General features: G+C 53.5%; 4 protein-coding genes across 4 annotated transcripts; 1 reads left to right on the top strand and 3 right to left on the bottom strand.

Annotated features, from left to right (window-relative positions):
* Positions 1–521: 521 nt before the first annotated feature.
* Positions 522–2390, bottom strand: ubp16 (Ubiquitin carboxyl-terminal hydrolase 16; the record flags this gene model as incomplete). The annotated part of the gene is made up of 1 exon (XM_014690590.1): positions 522–2390. The coding sequence occupies one exon, from the start codon at positions 2388–2390 to the stop codon at positions 522–524; it is 1869 nt and encodes a 622-aa protein (XP_014546076.1).
* A 1442-nt stretch (positions 2391–3832) lies between these two features.
* On the bottom strand, positions 3833–4828 carry G6M90_00g102710 (uncharacterized protein; the record flags this gene model as incomplete). The annotated part of the gene is made up of 1 exon (XM_014690591.1): positions 3833–4828. One exon carries the CDS (start codon positions 4826–4828, stop codon positions 3833–3835), a length of 996 nt encoding a protein of 331 aa, XP_014546077.1.
* Positions 4829–5687: 859 nt separating this feature from the next.
* ATG11 (Autophagy-related protein 11) lies at positions 5688–10049 on the bottom strand (the record flags this gene model as incomplete). The annotated part of the gene is made up of 3 exons (XM_014690592.1): positions 5688–9707; positions 9787–9898; positions 9982–10049. 3 exons carry the CDS (start codon positions 10047–10049, stop codon positions 5688–5690), a joined length of 4200 nt encoding a protein of 1399 aa, XP_014546078.1.
* A 710-nt stretch (positions 10050–10759) lies between these two features.
* G6M90_00g102690 (uncharacterized protein) lies at positions 10760–11601 on the top strand (the record flags this gene model as incomplete). The annotated part of the gene is made up of 3 exons (XM_014690593.1): positions 10760–10931; positions 10987–11149; positions 11226–11601. 3 exons carry the CDS (start codon positions 10760–10762, stop codon positions 11599–11601), a joined length of 711 nt encoding a protein of 236 aa, XP_014546079.1.
* Between the last annotated feature and the right edge of the window lie 3505 nt (positions 11602–15106).

Genomic DNA, 15106 nt, shown 5'->3' with positions numbered 1-15106 from the left:
GCGGCGTGTCCTCCCCCGTCAGGGGAGTGGCAGTATCCACCCGCAGAACTAGTACCTACATGCCGTAATTAAACACTTACCCGCTGGCAATTGAGTGGACTAGCCACTTATCCACTTATTAGTCGCTGACGGGTGTTTTGTTTCAATATTCGTTTCTTTTTGCCCTGACACCCAACAGCGTCGATCAAGCATCATGACAAAAGAACATGGAAAATGCTATTGTACTGTATTTTAAAAAAAGCCATTGTTCTTTTCTTGTCCAGATAAATTCGTATATACACGCCACTACCAAGGATTTAATTCCCCATGCCTTCTTTTCTTTTTCTTTTTCTTGAAACTGCTGAAAAAGAAATTGAATTGAGAAACCAGACGCCCGTTCCATGCACATGTATGTATGTATACTAAAACAACAACGCCAGCGTGGGCCCTGACGGTTGACGAGGCCACGTGCTATATACAAGACCATGCATGTACTATGCACATCTCCCCCGGTTCCCTTCCCCAACAACACAGGGCGGGATTCACCGCTCTAGCTCGTAAAACAATAAATACACCTCCCTCTGCATGCTGAGGACCTCGCTGGTCTTGGCCTCGCGGACCTTTTCGTCGCTCACGCGCCACCACTTGTCGGCAGCTGGCTTCCGGCGCCTCGGCCTCTTGGGGATCCCATTGGAGGAGAGTTTCCTGAGGTCCGGGGCCTTGGAGGACGCCAGCTTCGAGAGGGCCGACTTGGTCGAGGCCGCGACGGAGCGGAGGCTGGCGGTGTCGGTGTCCTTTTCCCTCGGGGTGCCGGCGGACGAGCCGGGGGAGGAGGAGGAAGTGGTTTCGGCTGGGACGCTGCGAGGCGGCGCGGCCATGGACACCAGCGACGGCGTGGAAGAGTTGGTCGCCGGGGACGGCGAGAGCAGGTCGGGTGTCGAGATGGCCGGGCTGAGCGTCGGGCGGGCGGCCATCTCGGGCGTGGACGCGGGCGTGGGCGTCCTGCTGTAGACGTCGGACTGCTGGAAGGTGTTTGTGTTGTGGTACGGCGAGGGCTGGTTCTGCCGCCTAAAGGCCTCGTAGTGGCCGCTGTTGTGGCCGCCGCGATGCGTCACGGTGCCGAGGAGCTTGTACTTGTGCTGGTCCGCCAGCCCTCCCAGCGGCAGCTCCTCGGGAAACGCCACCTTGGCCGAGTTCTTCTGCGTCATTTGACCGATGCCGTAGATGGACCGTGACAGGTGGATGGCCAGGATTTTGGGAAAGATGGACATGCGCGTCGTTTTTGCTATCCTGCGCTTCGGCGCATAACGAATGTCGCCCAGGTCTACGCCCTCGGGGGGCTGTTCGGGATCCGTGTCGATGGCCGCTTGCAGCTTGTCGATGCTCTCCTTGGCCTGGGCTATAAAGCTCTCCGAGTTGGATCGGGCTACTTCGTGCTCCAGGTTGGCTTTGACGTGCATCAGCCGACACATTTCGCACTTGAAGTCGTCAATGTACTCCGTCTTGAAGATGCCGTCGAAGCACGAGTTTAGTGACGTCGACGAGACCTGCGGAACGGCGAGGGTCAAGGTGCAAAACGTCTCCTCCCTGGGCTTCGTCTTGTACCTGCACGTCTGGCACTCCAGATGCGACTCGTATTTGCCTTCCATGGGGAACCCTTCTTCCAGCTCCAGCGGGATTTGCAGCTGTATTTGGGGACCAGGTGCCTCTTGCGAGCTCGGCGAACGTGCCCCGGACTCGCCATCATCGTTCCCATTGACGTCGTTTGCGCCGCCGTTGGTTGCATCCTCGTCCCGGTCCTGGGCGCCGCCATCGAGGGGGCTATCCGTGCCACTCGTAGCCGCGCGCAACAGCCCATTCTTGCGCGCGTGAAACCTCGCCCGCTGGCCGGCGTGGTACTCATCCTTGAGACGCTCGGCGACAATCTGTAGAAACTCCTGGGCGTCCTGTTGCTGCCTGCTGATGCGCTGCTTGAAGGCAACCTCGAGTACCTTGACAAAGGGGAAGGGCGACACCGACTTCTTGTAGATGGGCCGCTCGTTGAGGGCATCCAGCATCTCCTTCAGACCCTGGGTGACCAGGCCGTCCTGCAGGCCCTGCAGCCTCCACTGCTCCAGCCTGGCGGTGCCCTCGGGTTGCACGAGATTGGCGTAGACGGCGGCATCTTCGATGCGGCGGCGGTGGGTTTCGCGGATGAGATAGACGCGGAGGTCGCCAAGGCCGGCGAGGGCCTGGAGGACAGAGTTGATGAAGCAGTCGTTGGCCTGGTTCCGCAGACCTACGACGGTCTTCTTCTTGGGGCTCGATTCATGGTCGATGGTGAAGTTAGGCCCGAAGACGTAGATGAGGGCAACGGCGGCGAGAGAAGCTCCGGCAGCATACGATACGACCGTCGACGACTTGTCGGGCATGGTTCGCAGGTAGGCGGCGGGAGCCCGGGGTGGCAGCTGTTGGTGTGCGCGCGCCTCTTTTGTGCTCTTTTCAATCGGAGTTTCGGATTCCTCGGCTTAGGGATGTATGCAGTAGTATACTGCGCGGCCGGGGCGAAGGCTTGGTGGAAGGTTTATAAAAAAAGAAAATCAAGAAGAAAAAAAAAAGACGAAACAAGCAATGCCCAATGTCATGTGCCGCTCAAAACAAAAAGAGTCGCCAAGTGCAAAATTAGGTCTGCGAGGGGGTCGTCGACGTTGGATGCAGATTCATGGCGCGGCGCAAACCGGAGAGTTTTTTTATTGTGCTGCCTAGAACCACTCGATGACGGAGGAGCGAGCCGAGGAGAGGAAGAGGAACGGAAAGGTGAGCGCCAGAGAAGAATGGACGATGGTTGGACGCCTCCGATCCAACTGGACATGGACAGGACACGGCTCCAAGGCTGGGGGTTGACGGGGTTGACGGGGTTGACGGGTGTGGCGATGAGGCCGAAGATATTGACTTGACTTGAATCTGAACTCGGTCGACGTGGCCATGCTCGGTCTAAGTAAGCAGGCCTCTAGTTAGTACTACTACTACTACTACTACTACTACTAGTACTTAAGTAGCAGTACATGTAGCGGATGGCTCGACGAGGGGATGAGGTCAATCGAGGTCCTCCGCCCTGAGCCAGGTGGAGAGACGGCTTTGTTTGGCGAGAGGCTTTCTGCTCGTCCCGACGCAGCGGGTCAAGCGTCCATGTTGGCGCTCACTTTTTCTCACGTCCGCGTGGCCGTGGTCCATTTCTCCATTCGGAGAACCACACAGCTACCTAGGTACTCCGTACTATACTACTACCAGTTACTCCGTACGCCGTACGCCGTATGCCGTATTGTCGAAGTGATATACATACGTACTACTCCGTACTGCACAATAAACAATGTTCCAGATCTTCTAGAAAACAAAGGCCGCATCCTGCCACACCCACAACGCCTGCCCGCGCCACCTGCACACGCCCATTGGCTCCGCCGTGATGCAAACCACCTAGTCGACGGCGCAAGAGGGCGCTGCTCCTCCGGATTTTGTTCTTCTCGACGCACGCCGACTTGGCGGGGTAAGCAGTGCCTAACTTGGCCGACTGGTCTGCCACCCATCGTCGTCTGTCGAGATGCGGCTGCGCGACCCCTCCACTGTCCGCAGATCAACATCGACCACCGATCGACCGACCGACGGTTGAACAGTGCGTTGCATAGGTCGACATGGTTTAAATTAGTAGACTATTTTGCGCGTGACGTGACATGCTGCCTTTGCCTCTGGGCCCAACCATGGCGCATGCCCGTCTATACACGCTATATTGCAGTACTATATCCATCAAGCATGAGCATCCAACCACCGCCTCAAAGTCAAACACATGCTCTATATGCTCCAGCTTCGTCATCCCCCGTCAACTCACCCTGTTTCCCTTCCACTCCCACAACGTGCCATCCAAAGCCCCCCTCCTCACCCACTCTGTGACCAGCTCCTCATCACTCTCGTCCCCGTAAAACGGCCTCGGAACCTCGTACGTTTCCACCTCCATCTTTGCCTCGGGGTCAACCTCTTTCCACCTTGTCGTTCTCACTGTCCCAATCTTGTACGCCGCATCCAAGAGTACAATGCGAATCTTCCTCCCCAGCCGAGGGTCGTTCCTGGGCAGCTTGTGAAAATACTCATCCTTGATGTCCGCCGCGTCCACCCTCTGCGGCTGCGCCAGCACCACGTGCCTCAGGTCCGGGAGCGTAGCTATATCCCACCAAAGCCAGTGATTGTCAAGCGGCACCCCAAACAGCGTGAGGCGCCTGAGGTCTGGCCATAGGCGCCATACGTCGGTGTGTGCATCGGGCACGCTCAGGGCTGGGTATTCCGCCAGACACGTGAACTCCTCCACCTTGGTGAGCTGTTCGAAGCCCTCGCGCAGCGTCCTCCGCACGTTGAGATGGTCGTCGAGAGGGTCGAGGCTGGCAAAGGGCATGTGGACGACGAGCCGGCGGAGGGAGTCGCACACTTCGCAGAAGAGCTCGCGCACCCATTCGGCCGTGGGCTGGTCGTCGAGCGAAGGCCCAAACGGCGCCAGGTAGAGAGATGTGATGTTCCGGAGTGACAGGACAGGCGGCAGGGTCGGCACCAGGCGCGGGATGCAGAGGAGATAGGTGGCGAGACGCTGGCTGGAGTCGATGTGTACGCAATGCTGGCGGAGGAGTCGCGAGGCGTGGGTGTAGGTGGCGCGGCAGACGGTGGTGAAGGAGACAAAGGTCTTGGTGGACGGGTGTTTTGGGGGGAGAATCATGTGCGGCGTGCATGGGAGTAGACAGTCGATGATGTGCAAAATGAGCTCCGGCGGCAGACTTGCGTGCTGCACCTCGATGGCGGAGGTTGGAGGAGCTTCAGCCACGGGCTCCATGACATGAAGCATAGACGACTAGCATCAACATCAATCTCATTTTTGCTCAAGTGCTCCTGTGGGGAAGAGATGCCGCTCGGTTGGGGAGGGTCACCGAGTCGGAAACCCCCGACCGAGAATGCGATTATCCTCGCTTGCTCAGCATAGGTGGTTGATGCGAGTGAATGAGTCTATCGTCTGCCAACTTGGGAGAAGCGAGTCAAGTGGGTGTTTAAGCTACACAGTGTGGAATGAGCTGAGGTAAGCACCGTAGATGAACGTCTTGACGCTGCGCTGCACTGTGCACTGTCTCAGTCAGACCCTGGTCCTCCACGATTCGTAATTCCATCGCCAAACTGAACGTCGAGCAGAAAACATCCCCCTTTATAGGTAAACCCTCGCATAATTGGTATCTGAAGCTTCTATACTAAACACAACCTACCCCTTACTACGTACCATCGATGATGCAACTGGGCAACCAGGGAACAAGAATATCCGCCCAATTTGCTCACTTGCCAACATGGAACAGCCATCCCTAGGATTGTACACATAACTAAAACATGAACCGGAACGTAATAAAGAGCCCCAACATATCAGGTAGGAAAGCAGGAAACGCCTTTCCCAATGCAGCTTGACCATGACGCCAACACCATCCCAGGCGCTTTATTTTTACAGCAGTTGTAGTCTAAATGCACCCGTTTGTATTCCAACTCTTCGTGGCGAACCACCACTCCTGCCTCGCTATTTCTTCACTGGACCTTCATATAAATAGTCCATGCTCCACAGGGAATCCCACAACACCGATTTCTTAGACTGGCTTCCTGCTGAATCTTCCCGTCGCACACTCATACGGGCCTGCGTACATGGCGATCAGCAACATTTACGAGCCTAGCAGGGAGTCGACATTTCGTACCTCGGAAGAACTTCCTGCGGCTCCCTGTGCTGACGACTCTCTAGGCTGCAGACCGCCTCCTTCATTGCCAGACGTGTCCTTTTGTGTCTCCGGGCTTGTCGTATTTTCAGAGTTGCTGGCTTGAAACTGGCCGTTTGACAATGGCCCTGCTTGCACGGGACTCATTCCGGCTGGGGAATCTGGTGCAACGGCTCGGAGGGAGTTTGTTTCGCTGGCCAAGGCACTACTTTTCAGCAACGCTGTCCCGCCAGCCGTTGGGAACGGCAGAGCCTTCTTCGACCCAGAACTGCTGCGTCTGCTCTCCAAACTCTTTGAAAGGCTCTTGTTGATCCCCTCAATGCTCGCGATGCTGTCTCGATTCTTGCCCCTGACCTTCATCGGAAGAGACTGAATGTCGGCCGTTGCTTCAACTTTATTGGAAGCAACAGTTGATTTGCCCATTCCGGGTGTTGATGGTGCGCCAGGCTTATCTTCCTGTGCATCGATGAGATACCATCGTAGGCCATCTGATAGCTGGAAGGGGTTGTCATTCTCATCGTCATTGATAGACTCGGAATCATTCGCTGGCTGAAGGCTTTTGGACAGGTCAACTACCCGCTCCTGAATACGAGATATCCTTGCCACAAGCCACTCTCGATGGCGAAGACGGTGCGCATCTGTTTCACGGAGGAAGTAGTGCGGGAATCCAACATTGAAAGCTGCCCATGCGCCTGCCTGCTGGTTACGCGTAGGCAGGAACAGGGCTAGATCGCCCTCTTTGAAGTTCTTGAATGCAATCTTCTCGTGCGCGTCTTTTTGCTGAGTATGCGCGCGATCCCTGTAGGCTCTGGCTTCTCGTTGCCACTTTCGAGCCTTGTGCTCTGCTTCCTTGATTCTCATGTATATGGTTTCAGAGAAGGCTTCTATGTCAAACGACCCAAGCTTTTCTAGGAATGCATTGTATTTCTCCGACTCAGCAGCTGCGTCGCTGGCATTCATCCAGTACATCAATTCCAGATCCGCACTATCCACCATCGACTTTGTGCTCAGGCTAATGGAACGACGTGCGGAATTCCCAGGATCCGAAGAATCGTTGGGGTTCTGAGTAGCCCGGTCCGACCGTATAACTTTGGTGATGGTCATCTCCCCTGGCTTTCTCGCAACAATGTATCCGCAACGTTCGAGGAGGCGTGTGAGACGTTCGCTCTGAGTGTAGAGTCTCTGAGTGAGGTCCTTGGTTCGCGTATCTCTTGTATCATAGTGCGCGGTCAAGTCCGAAGACTTGGTTTGCATGTCTTCCATTCTTTGCTTAATGGAGTGGAGTTCCTCCTCCAGACTGCCAACTTGAGACTGACGAGATGCTAGGTCTTCATTCAGTTGGCTAACTTTCTTCTCCGCCGATTCAAGCTTTTTCTGTAGCGTTTCGGAACCTGTTTCGCCGGCGGACAATTTCGCTCGTAGTTGACTGAGGTCATCTCTGGCGATTGTAAGCTCATTCTCAAGAGCAGCCACCCTAGATTTCTCCTCGGACACAACCTCGCGCAGTTGTACCGCGCCGTCTTCTTCCTTGGCGAGCTTCGTCTTTGTATCACTTATCTCTGCCTTGAATTCCCTGACGGATGTCAAAGCATGCTCTAGATCCGCCTTGGTCATAGCCGAATCACTCTCAGTGTTCTGTAATTTAGCTGCCAGGTTGGCAATGCGGGACAGAGTCATCTCTGTCAGATCTGACAAATCAGTAGGAGCCGCTTCTTCGGGACATAATTCGACGTGGATTTTGTGGAGTGAATCGAGTTGACTTTGGGTAAGTTCTTCCGCTTCCCGGAGCTTCTTTGATAGTATGGCTATTTCCTCATTGCCTTCTTGTACTTGTCGTATAGACGTGTCTAACTGTTCAAGGTGCTTTTGCGCTTCTCTCCGAAGGTACTCGACCTGACCCTGAGCTTTCAAAGCCTCATCCGTCTTCTCCTTGGCCAACTTTTCGATTTGTGATTCGAAGTCTTGAATCTGCCCGTCGAATGCAGCCTTCTCATTCTCGCGAGACGCGTCAAAGTGTTCCATCTCATCTTCATTTTCTTCCAGACGAGCCTTGAGCGTCTTGATTTCGTCCTCCAAAGATTTTCTTTCCTCCAGGAACTCGCGCTTCAAAGCCTCCATGTTTCCAAGCAGGTCTTTCTTGGTAGAATTGGCTTCTTGTATCTGGTCTTTCATGTCGTCGTGCTCCGTTGCTCTGGTGCTGAGATCTTTCTGGATGCGAGTCGACTTCTGCTTCTCCTCCCGAAGCTCATTCTCTAGCTGGGTAATTCTTCGTAGAAGAGGGTCAGCTCCATCGGAAGATCGCCGACGATCATCTAGTCGATTCGATCTGACAGAGGAACTTGAATCTCGCCGCTCGTGCGGCTGCTGATTCTGAGGTTGGAACAAGTTACTGGGCCGGGATGCTTGGCTTTGCCTGTGGAGCAAGTCCTCAAGACGTCTGACTCTGCTCTCGGCCGTCCTCAGCTTGCTTTCCATCTTGCACTTGTCGTCCTGCAAGGAGCGAAGAAGATCATCATCCCCACGAATCATAAGCCCACTTCTGCCTAGAGCCGCTTCGTGGACACTGCCATTCTTAAATGCCTTGAGCCGTCTTGACTGCTGCTTTGTGGGACTGTTGAGTTCTTGAACGAGCTTTTCAATGTCTTTGAGAATGGCTTCATCTGGTTCTTGTTCTTGGAGGGTCTGGACGAACGTGTTCAAATCATCCTTCATTATTGACGGCCAGGGCAAGTCTTCTCCCAGAAGATTCACCTCAAGGCCCATAACATGCGAATCCAAGGCCGGCCCGTACATGCTTCCCACCATCTTATGCCATTTCCTTCGCCTTTTAGACTCCTCATCCTGAAACAGCGCCATTTCGTTGGCAAGAGTGGAAGAGTCAGTTTTGACCTTGTCAACCCATTCACGCCGACGGATCGCCTCGACAACGAATGATGCATACATATATGGGAGCTGATGAATAAGTCGGAGGTAATCAAAGGTGGTCATGTCGTCCTCGGACTGGTTGAGAACGTTGATCTGGCTTCGCACATTGCTATGTAAGGAGGTTACATCGGTAATGGTCCGCATACAGCTAACTGATTCCGAGGCAATAGAATTTCGAGCCAGTGTGGCGTACTGTACTAAGTCGTCCATTTCCTTAGCCCTCTTCTTCAGAGATGGGACTAGTCGTTCGGTATGATTTGATGCTGTTTTGGATGCCTGTGCAAGGTCTCTCTGGGAGCCGCTATACCCCAGGGCTGTGCGATAGTCTGAGTCAATCTGGTTAACCACGGCTTCGATATCATCAAGTAGTTGAGCCGTGTCAGTGCTGTGACCCAAAGCCGAACGATTCATAATCTTGTCAAAGTCTGCAATCAGCTTCTCCAAGCCCTGATACATTTGCGACGCAAGTTTGTCCAACGTGGCGGCCTTCTCAACAAACCTACGGCGGGCCGTGGGGGCAAGCTTTGCAGCCTTCCTAGCCGTCTCGGGCTCAATGAGGTCCTCCAAGGTAACGCTCCCCTTGGTCACTTTCCCTTGAGTCATGAACTTGACCAAGACGGGCGATATAGGGGTGTTTTGAGCAAGCCGAATATGTTGTTCCCACATGGAAGCCAGGTTCTCGTGTTCTGCCAAGGCGGGTTCTACCCATTTCTTCAACTCGTTGTACTTGGGCTCAATCTGCTTGACGCTGATCTCGAGGTTTGCAACGGCGGCGTCCAAGCACTTGATCATGACATCCATCTCATCGTATCGAGCCATAGCCTCGGAGTTGAGGCGGGCACATTCCTCTGCCAACTTGATTGCCCATGCACGACGTTCTTGATACAAACCCTGCCATGACGAAATAGCTTGCACATCGTCTATAGAGTTTGGGGCGTTTGGAATTGATAACCGTGGGGGTAGTGGCGTGTCGGGAACCAGTGAGGTCGAGGTGCTGGAGGATGAATCGTGCGTTACTCGAATATCATACACATACAACTCCTTCTGTGAATTTAAACCACATTAGCAATCGTTATTTCCCATGCTGGCTTGATTTGAGCATCCTCTCTCGTGTAGTACCGACCTCGGCGTGGAGACTAGCTGACTTGACGCTGCGACCTTGGGGAGTCAGAGCAACCATGTGCTGGAGTGGCACGGAGCTGTGTCGAGAGACCCATGATTTCAACTCATCGATGCTGCGAATTGGCGCGATTAGTCGGAGGCCGCAAGGAAAGCAAGCCGCACCGGGGCAGCCCCTGAAGTGAGAGGGAATACATACGCCGAGAACTGTGAAGCATCGACCTCGAGGCGTTGGCCCGTATGGGCAATCAACACCTGCGTAGCCATTCCCGAGACATTCTCCCGTAGCAGGCGGAGCGGCCGAGGCGGAGAGTGACGGTGACGGGGTGAAACGGGCAGACGGCGATGCGTGTTGTTTGTTGTTGTTTGTTGATAATGTGGTGTGTTGTGCGAGGTCCAAAAATGGCAGGGGCGAAAGACAACGGACGAGTGATGTCTAAAACCCGACTGTCCAGCGGCGCCCCGAGAGGTCGAGTATGACGAAGATGCACATACAGGCCGAGACAGCATACAATGCCAGATTACGAACTTGTGTGCAGGCCACTGCTAGATCCGGCTAGGCACCAGACACCAGTTGACAGCACTTGAGCCCAAGTTGAGCCCAGTTTGGCACGGCTTGGCGCTAAAACACGGCAGGCGGTACCCTGAAGCAAGCTGCTATTCAGTGGGCCTTCACTTGACTTGACGACCCTGCAGCTGACTTGCCCGTCAACTGGCACCGGGCCCTTGTGACATGCTTGAAGTGGATCTCATCCCATTCAATGTTATCCAGCGACATCCAATCGTCTTCACGGGCCACAGTCGATTGACGCAAATCAAGTCGTCCAAAACGCGTCGTCTTATCATGGGCCCAACTTGAATGGTGAGAACCTGCATCATCTGACATGAACGCACCGATGCTTGTTTTACTCAGAAACATCCGTCTACCGGGCTCTAGGTAAATTACAAAGCAGCCAGCGTGCTCGGAGTGATTCAACATGGAGGAGGCCCAGGACATATCCATGGTCGATGAAGATGAACAACGCGACGAGGTTGAAGCCCGGTTACCTCTTTCCGAAGATGAGCAGCGAGTATTGGATTTATACGACCAGCTGCAGCAGTTGAGGCTAGAGATTGCAATCATAAGAGCTCAATCATCCTATGAACCAAGTATAGCTGTGTTATGCCCTCCGTGTTGACCAAAAACACACTAACATACACGTAGCGACATCTCACAACGATGAGGCGGTATCGGCGGAAACTCAGCAAGCTCTCCTCGAGGCTAGAGCCAACTTTCGCCTACGCAATGACGTGGTTGAATCTGTCATGACAGCCAATCCCATCCTCAAAGCCGTCCACAACGGCACAAATGCAGCTCCTGCCGAAAAGTAAGGGGAACAAAAGAGAAGGAAGAGGCCCAGTCTCTTTCGACTATTTTCTCACAAAGGCTCACGTACTTGACAGAGATCTTCTCCCACTTATAGAACAGCGCGACCAATCCGCCATAAACGTTGCGAAGCACGCCACAGAGGTAGCCTTTATCCGGAACGACCTCACCGAAGTCCAAAGCGACACGGCCCGCGTGATTCGAAGGAACGTTGATCTCACGTCGACGCTGTTCGAACTGGCGGAGGAGGTGAAGCAAAAACAGGCCAGCCGACTAGATGATGAGGAGACGCAGAGCGAGATTCGGCAGCTGGAGGTGGCGATGAGGGCAAGTAGGCAGCGGTGGAGGGTGATCAAGGGTGTGGCGAGTGGCATTGTTGCGGGCAGTGGGGTAGACTGGGCGAGGGATGCCAAGTTGCGCGAGGTTGTTCTTGATCTTGACGGTGATGAATAGGTGTCGACTGGGGACGGGGATCATTGGATATATATGGTCTACTGTGGGGAGATTACAGGACTTGAATCCGTATTGTTTGCCAATCTGATATGCGGAACCTCTGCTCTTGAACCCAGTCTCTCGTGCTCGACATCGGGGAATTTATTCCCATGCCTACCTGACTGGTACTTAATCCCGGTTCTGTTTTCTCACTACCTGCGTACTTTGATTCGCAATGTCCCTGGCAGCATACGTCCGCACCAATTCTGGGCGATGTCATCGCTTGATACTGCCTTCTTTCCCTCAGCTCCCAGCGTTCAAACCCTTCCAGCTATGAAATCAGCTCAAATACCCGCCCAAATAGAATATCATACGTGCCTCTGTGTGGCGTCACCTCATCGCAGGTAAGTTAAACACACAAGGCCAAACTTTGGCATCTACTGCTACATGCAATTAACGCTACGTGTAGATGCAGAATCAGCCTTACGACCCCCTTGTTCAACGCAATGTAAACTCGCAGGCAAACCGGGGAAAACGGGTTGTTTAAATTTCTTCGTTACGGAGCTGTACATCTCGCCAAGATATTTACGTGAAAATTGCAATTCGAAATCATATTCTACTACTCCACAAGATGAGAAGCTCTCATGAACAAGAGAAAAATGGACGGCACGTATCTGTGGCACGGGCAGAATAGATACATCTCGACAGAAAGTGAGTTCTACTTTTGATTATATCAATGCAGCCTGCAGCGGGACGAGGCCACGATGTTCGGTTTCTCTCAAATATTGCTGCGTAGCCCTCTATTGGTAATTGTACTGGCGTCATATTGGTGTCATCCTTGAGGAGGCCAAAACATCATGCTATAAGCCATCCGTGATGCTTGCATTGATATAGAAAGCCACGGACATTATACTACATTACTCGTCTCTGCATCGCTGCACGCTCAAGGTCTGCTAACGGGGCAAAAGGGTTCTGAAACTGGCATGGCAATGCCGACCGGCACAGGTTCCTGCAACCGCGATTTCGGGACGACATAACTCGGGTTTTGTTCCGCGGCTGAAGCCGATGTGGCCGTACTTGATGTTGCGACTCTCGCTGCATGACACGCGGTGGGTCGTTGCCGCCATTCATGCCAGTCTGCAGCGCTGCCTTGTCATGCATCGATGCCGTATTACACACAGTGCCGGCTTGCCAAGCAAGCTGCCGTCGTCGATCACCATGCAAAGTACCGAGTAGAAGATTCTCGCGGCCGTCTATGTATATCCTGTGAACCCGCGGCCTTGCACAGGGCAAAACGCTGAATGGGACTCAATGTCCGCCGGTATTTGCGCATTAAAAAGGATCAATTATTTGAGGTCCAAGGGTTGCGGTCTTATGCCCTGACTAGCTCAAAAGCTGGACGAACAATGTTCTTCTGTATGCTACCGACTTGAATGCTATGTCCCGTATGGCAGTGAGCATTATTCGCCGTCAGCCAGAATACATGAGCAGTATTCGTATCAGGCGCCGTCAGCCGAAACTAATCCACACGGGAAAGAATTGAGCTGCTGTCCGTCCGGTTGAGTTGAACATATCATTCAGATACTCTTCAAGGCACCTCATGGTTTTTTTTTCTTTAGACATGGACTGACTCCAAGGTGGGCAATCTACTCAGAGTACAACATTAATTCCATATGCGACCACCGCGTCCGATATGTCATCGACTTGGTAGTGAACATACCCCACGTGGCTGAGCAACACCCACCAAAGCCACGAGCTATCTCACGAGAACCCAGAGGTTTGGATATATGTATGTACGTACATACGCAGAGTTGAGATTTGCTAGCTCAGATCTGTTCGGGGTGGAGCCACCTGACGCGGGGAGCTATGACCACGACGAGGGAGCTGTTATGCACGTGATACGGCTTGGCAGCTGGCGACTGAAGGATGCGAAACTGGTTCATGGACGCCATGGTAAGACGCGTTGTTCGCGTGAAAATTAATAAGGATCCGTGGTGAATGCTTTTCTGTTGTGCCGTAGAGCTCACAAAGTTTTCTGCAAGTCAAGGACGATGAGTGAAGCGGCCTGTTGGTCTAGTCGTTTGTTTGAATCCAGCGATTATTGACGACATCCACTCCGCACCAAAGCAACTAATAACCCGTCCGTTAGGTCCCGTCTATGTGAGCGGATTGAAAACGGCCCGGTTGGTCGGTTCAACCGCGGCAAATACGGCAGGTTGGTGGGAGAATGAAGAGCGAGTCAACTTGGAACTGGACTTTTGGTTGAGAGTTGGGGGACGCAGAGTGTCGGAAACATTGGAGCCAGCCCAGACCCCTTTGGCTGGGCGGCCAGGTACAACACAGTATCAGCAAGAAAAGCCGCTACATCAGCATGTGTGTCGCGTACCCGCCTAAAGTCGCTGCGTGTACCTTTTGACTGTGGCTCTTGGCCCAAGCCTTGTCTGGCCTCCAAAAATTTGTTTGGGTCCAGCTGCTGGCAAAGGAATGGTGCGGGAGATGGAACGCCACACGCTCTCGACGTCGACGCGCAACGCCGCAAAGGCTCCTGCTCCTGCTCTTGCTCCTGCTCTTGTCCCTCTTCGGCCCTCTTCGGCTGGGTGGAAGTGGAGTGGACGAGGACGTGGACGAGGACGAGAACCTCTGTACGTACATATTCCTCCACGGCGACGCAATAGTACTCTCACGAATGTTACATGGCCTCTTGCCGGGTTGTCCTGGTCTGACTAGGTCTTGGTTGGACTAGCACAGTTCAGTTGCCCGTGTCTCTGAAGGCATTGAGATCGACTCGTCCCCGTTTCCCTATCCCGTGTTTCTTGTGCCTCTTTGGTGCCACAGGAGTTTCCAAGGCGCCTTGTTCCACAATGCTGCTCTCACCGTCTCGCTCTTTGCCGCCTCGGCATGTAGTACTCCGTCTCCGTACACCTCCGGGTCCTACAATGCGAGTCTTCCGTACATACGGACTCAACGCTCCAGATTGCGGTGTATTCGACGAGGCAACAGTGCCTAGAACCTCTGTGCGGCATGCTATTCATGTCAGCCTGGTATCAATTGGACTGTGTTGACCTACCTAGGCAGCAGGGCAGTTGCTAGCTCGTGAGCTTCACATCTCGAAGAATCAAAAGCTTTCACCGTACTACTGTTGGAATAGTACTAGTACTACCTATTTGAGGTTCAGTGCATAGACAGGCGGAACTTTCAAAACACCAGCCTCGTCAGCGTCTCTCTCCTTCGGCCCTCTATTATCCAAGGGTCGAGGCGGGGTTGGTATTATGTCTACTATTACGGGTTTGGCAAGCTGTGACACAGCTCAGAGCTTGCCACCAGGATGTGGCTTTCTCAGGATACTAACGGTCATGTACCGGTACAAGTAATAGTCGTATGACGATACATTTCGTCATGTACGCCGCAAAGTACCCCGCTCTGGCACCTCAAGCTCTGAAATCAGCAGAGGAAACGAGGTCACGGAGCACTCCGTACTACTCCGTACAATTGGAAAGTGTCGTTCCCTGGCTCGTGGTACTATTGA

The sequence above is a fragment of the Metarhizium brunneum genome, chromosome 6, assembly GCF_013426205.1.
Source record: "Metarhizium brunneum chromosome 6, complete sequence".
Taxonomy (NCBI): domain Eukaryota; kingdom Fungi; phylum Ascomycota; class Sordariomycetes; order Hypocreales; family Clavicipitaceae; genus Metarhizium; species Metarhizium brunneum.
Note: the sequence above shows the minus strand (reverse complement) of the source record. Positions and strands in the feature narration are given on the sequence as shown.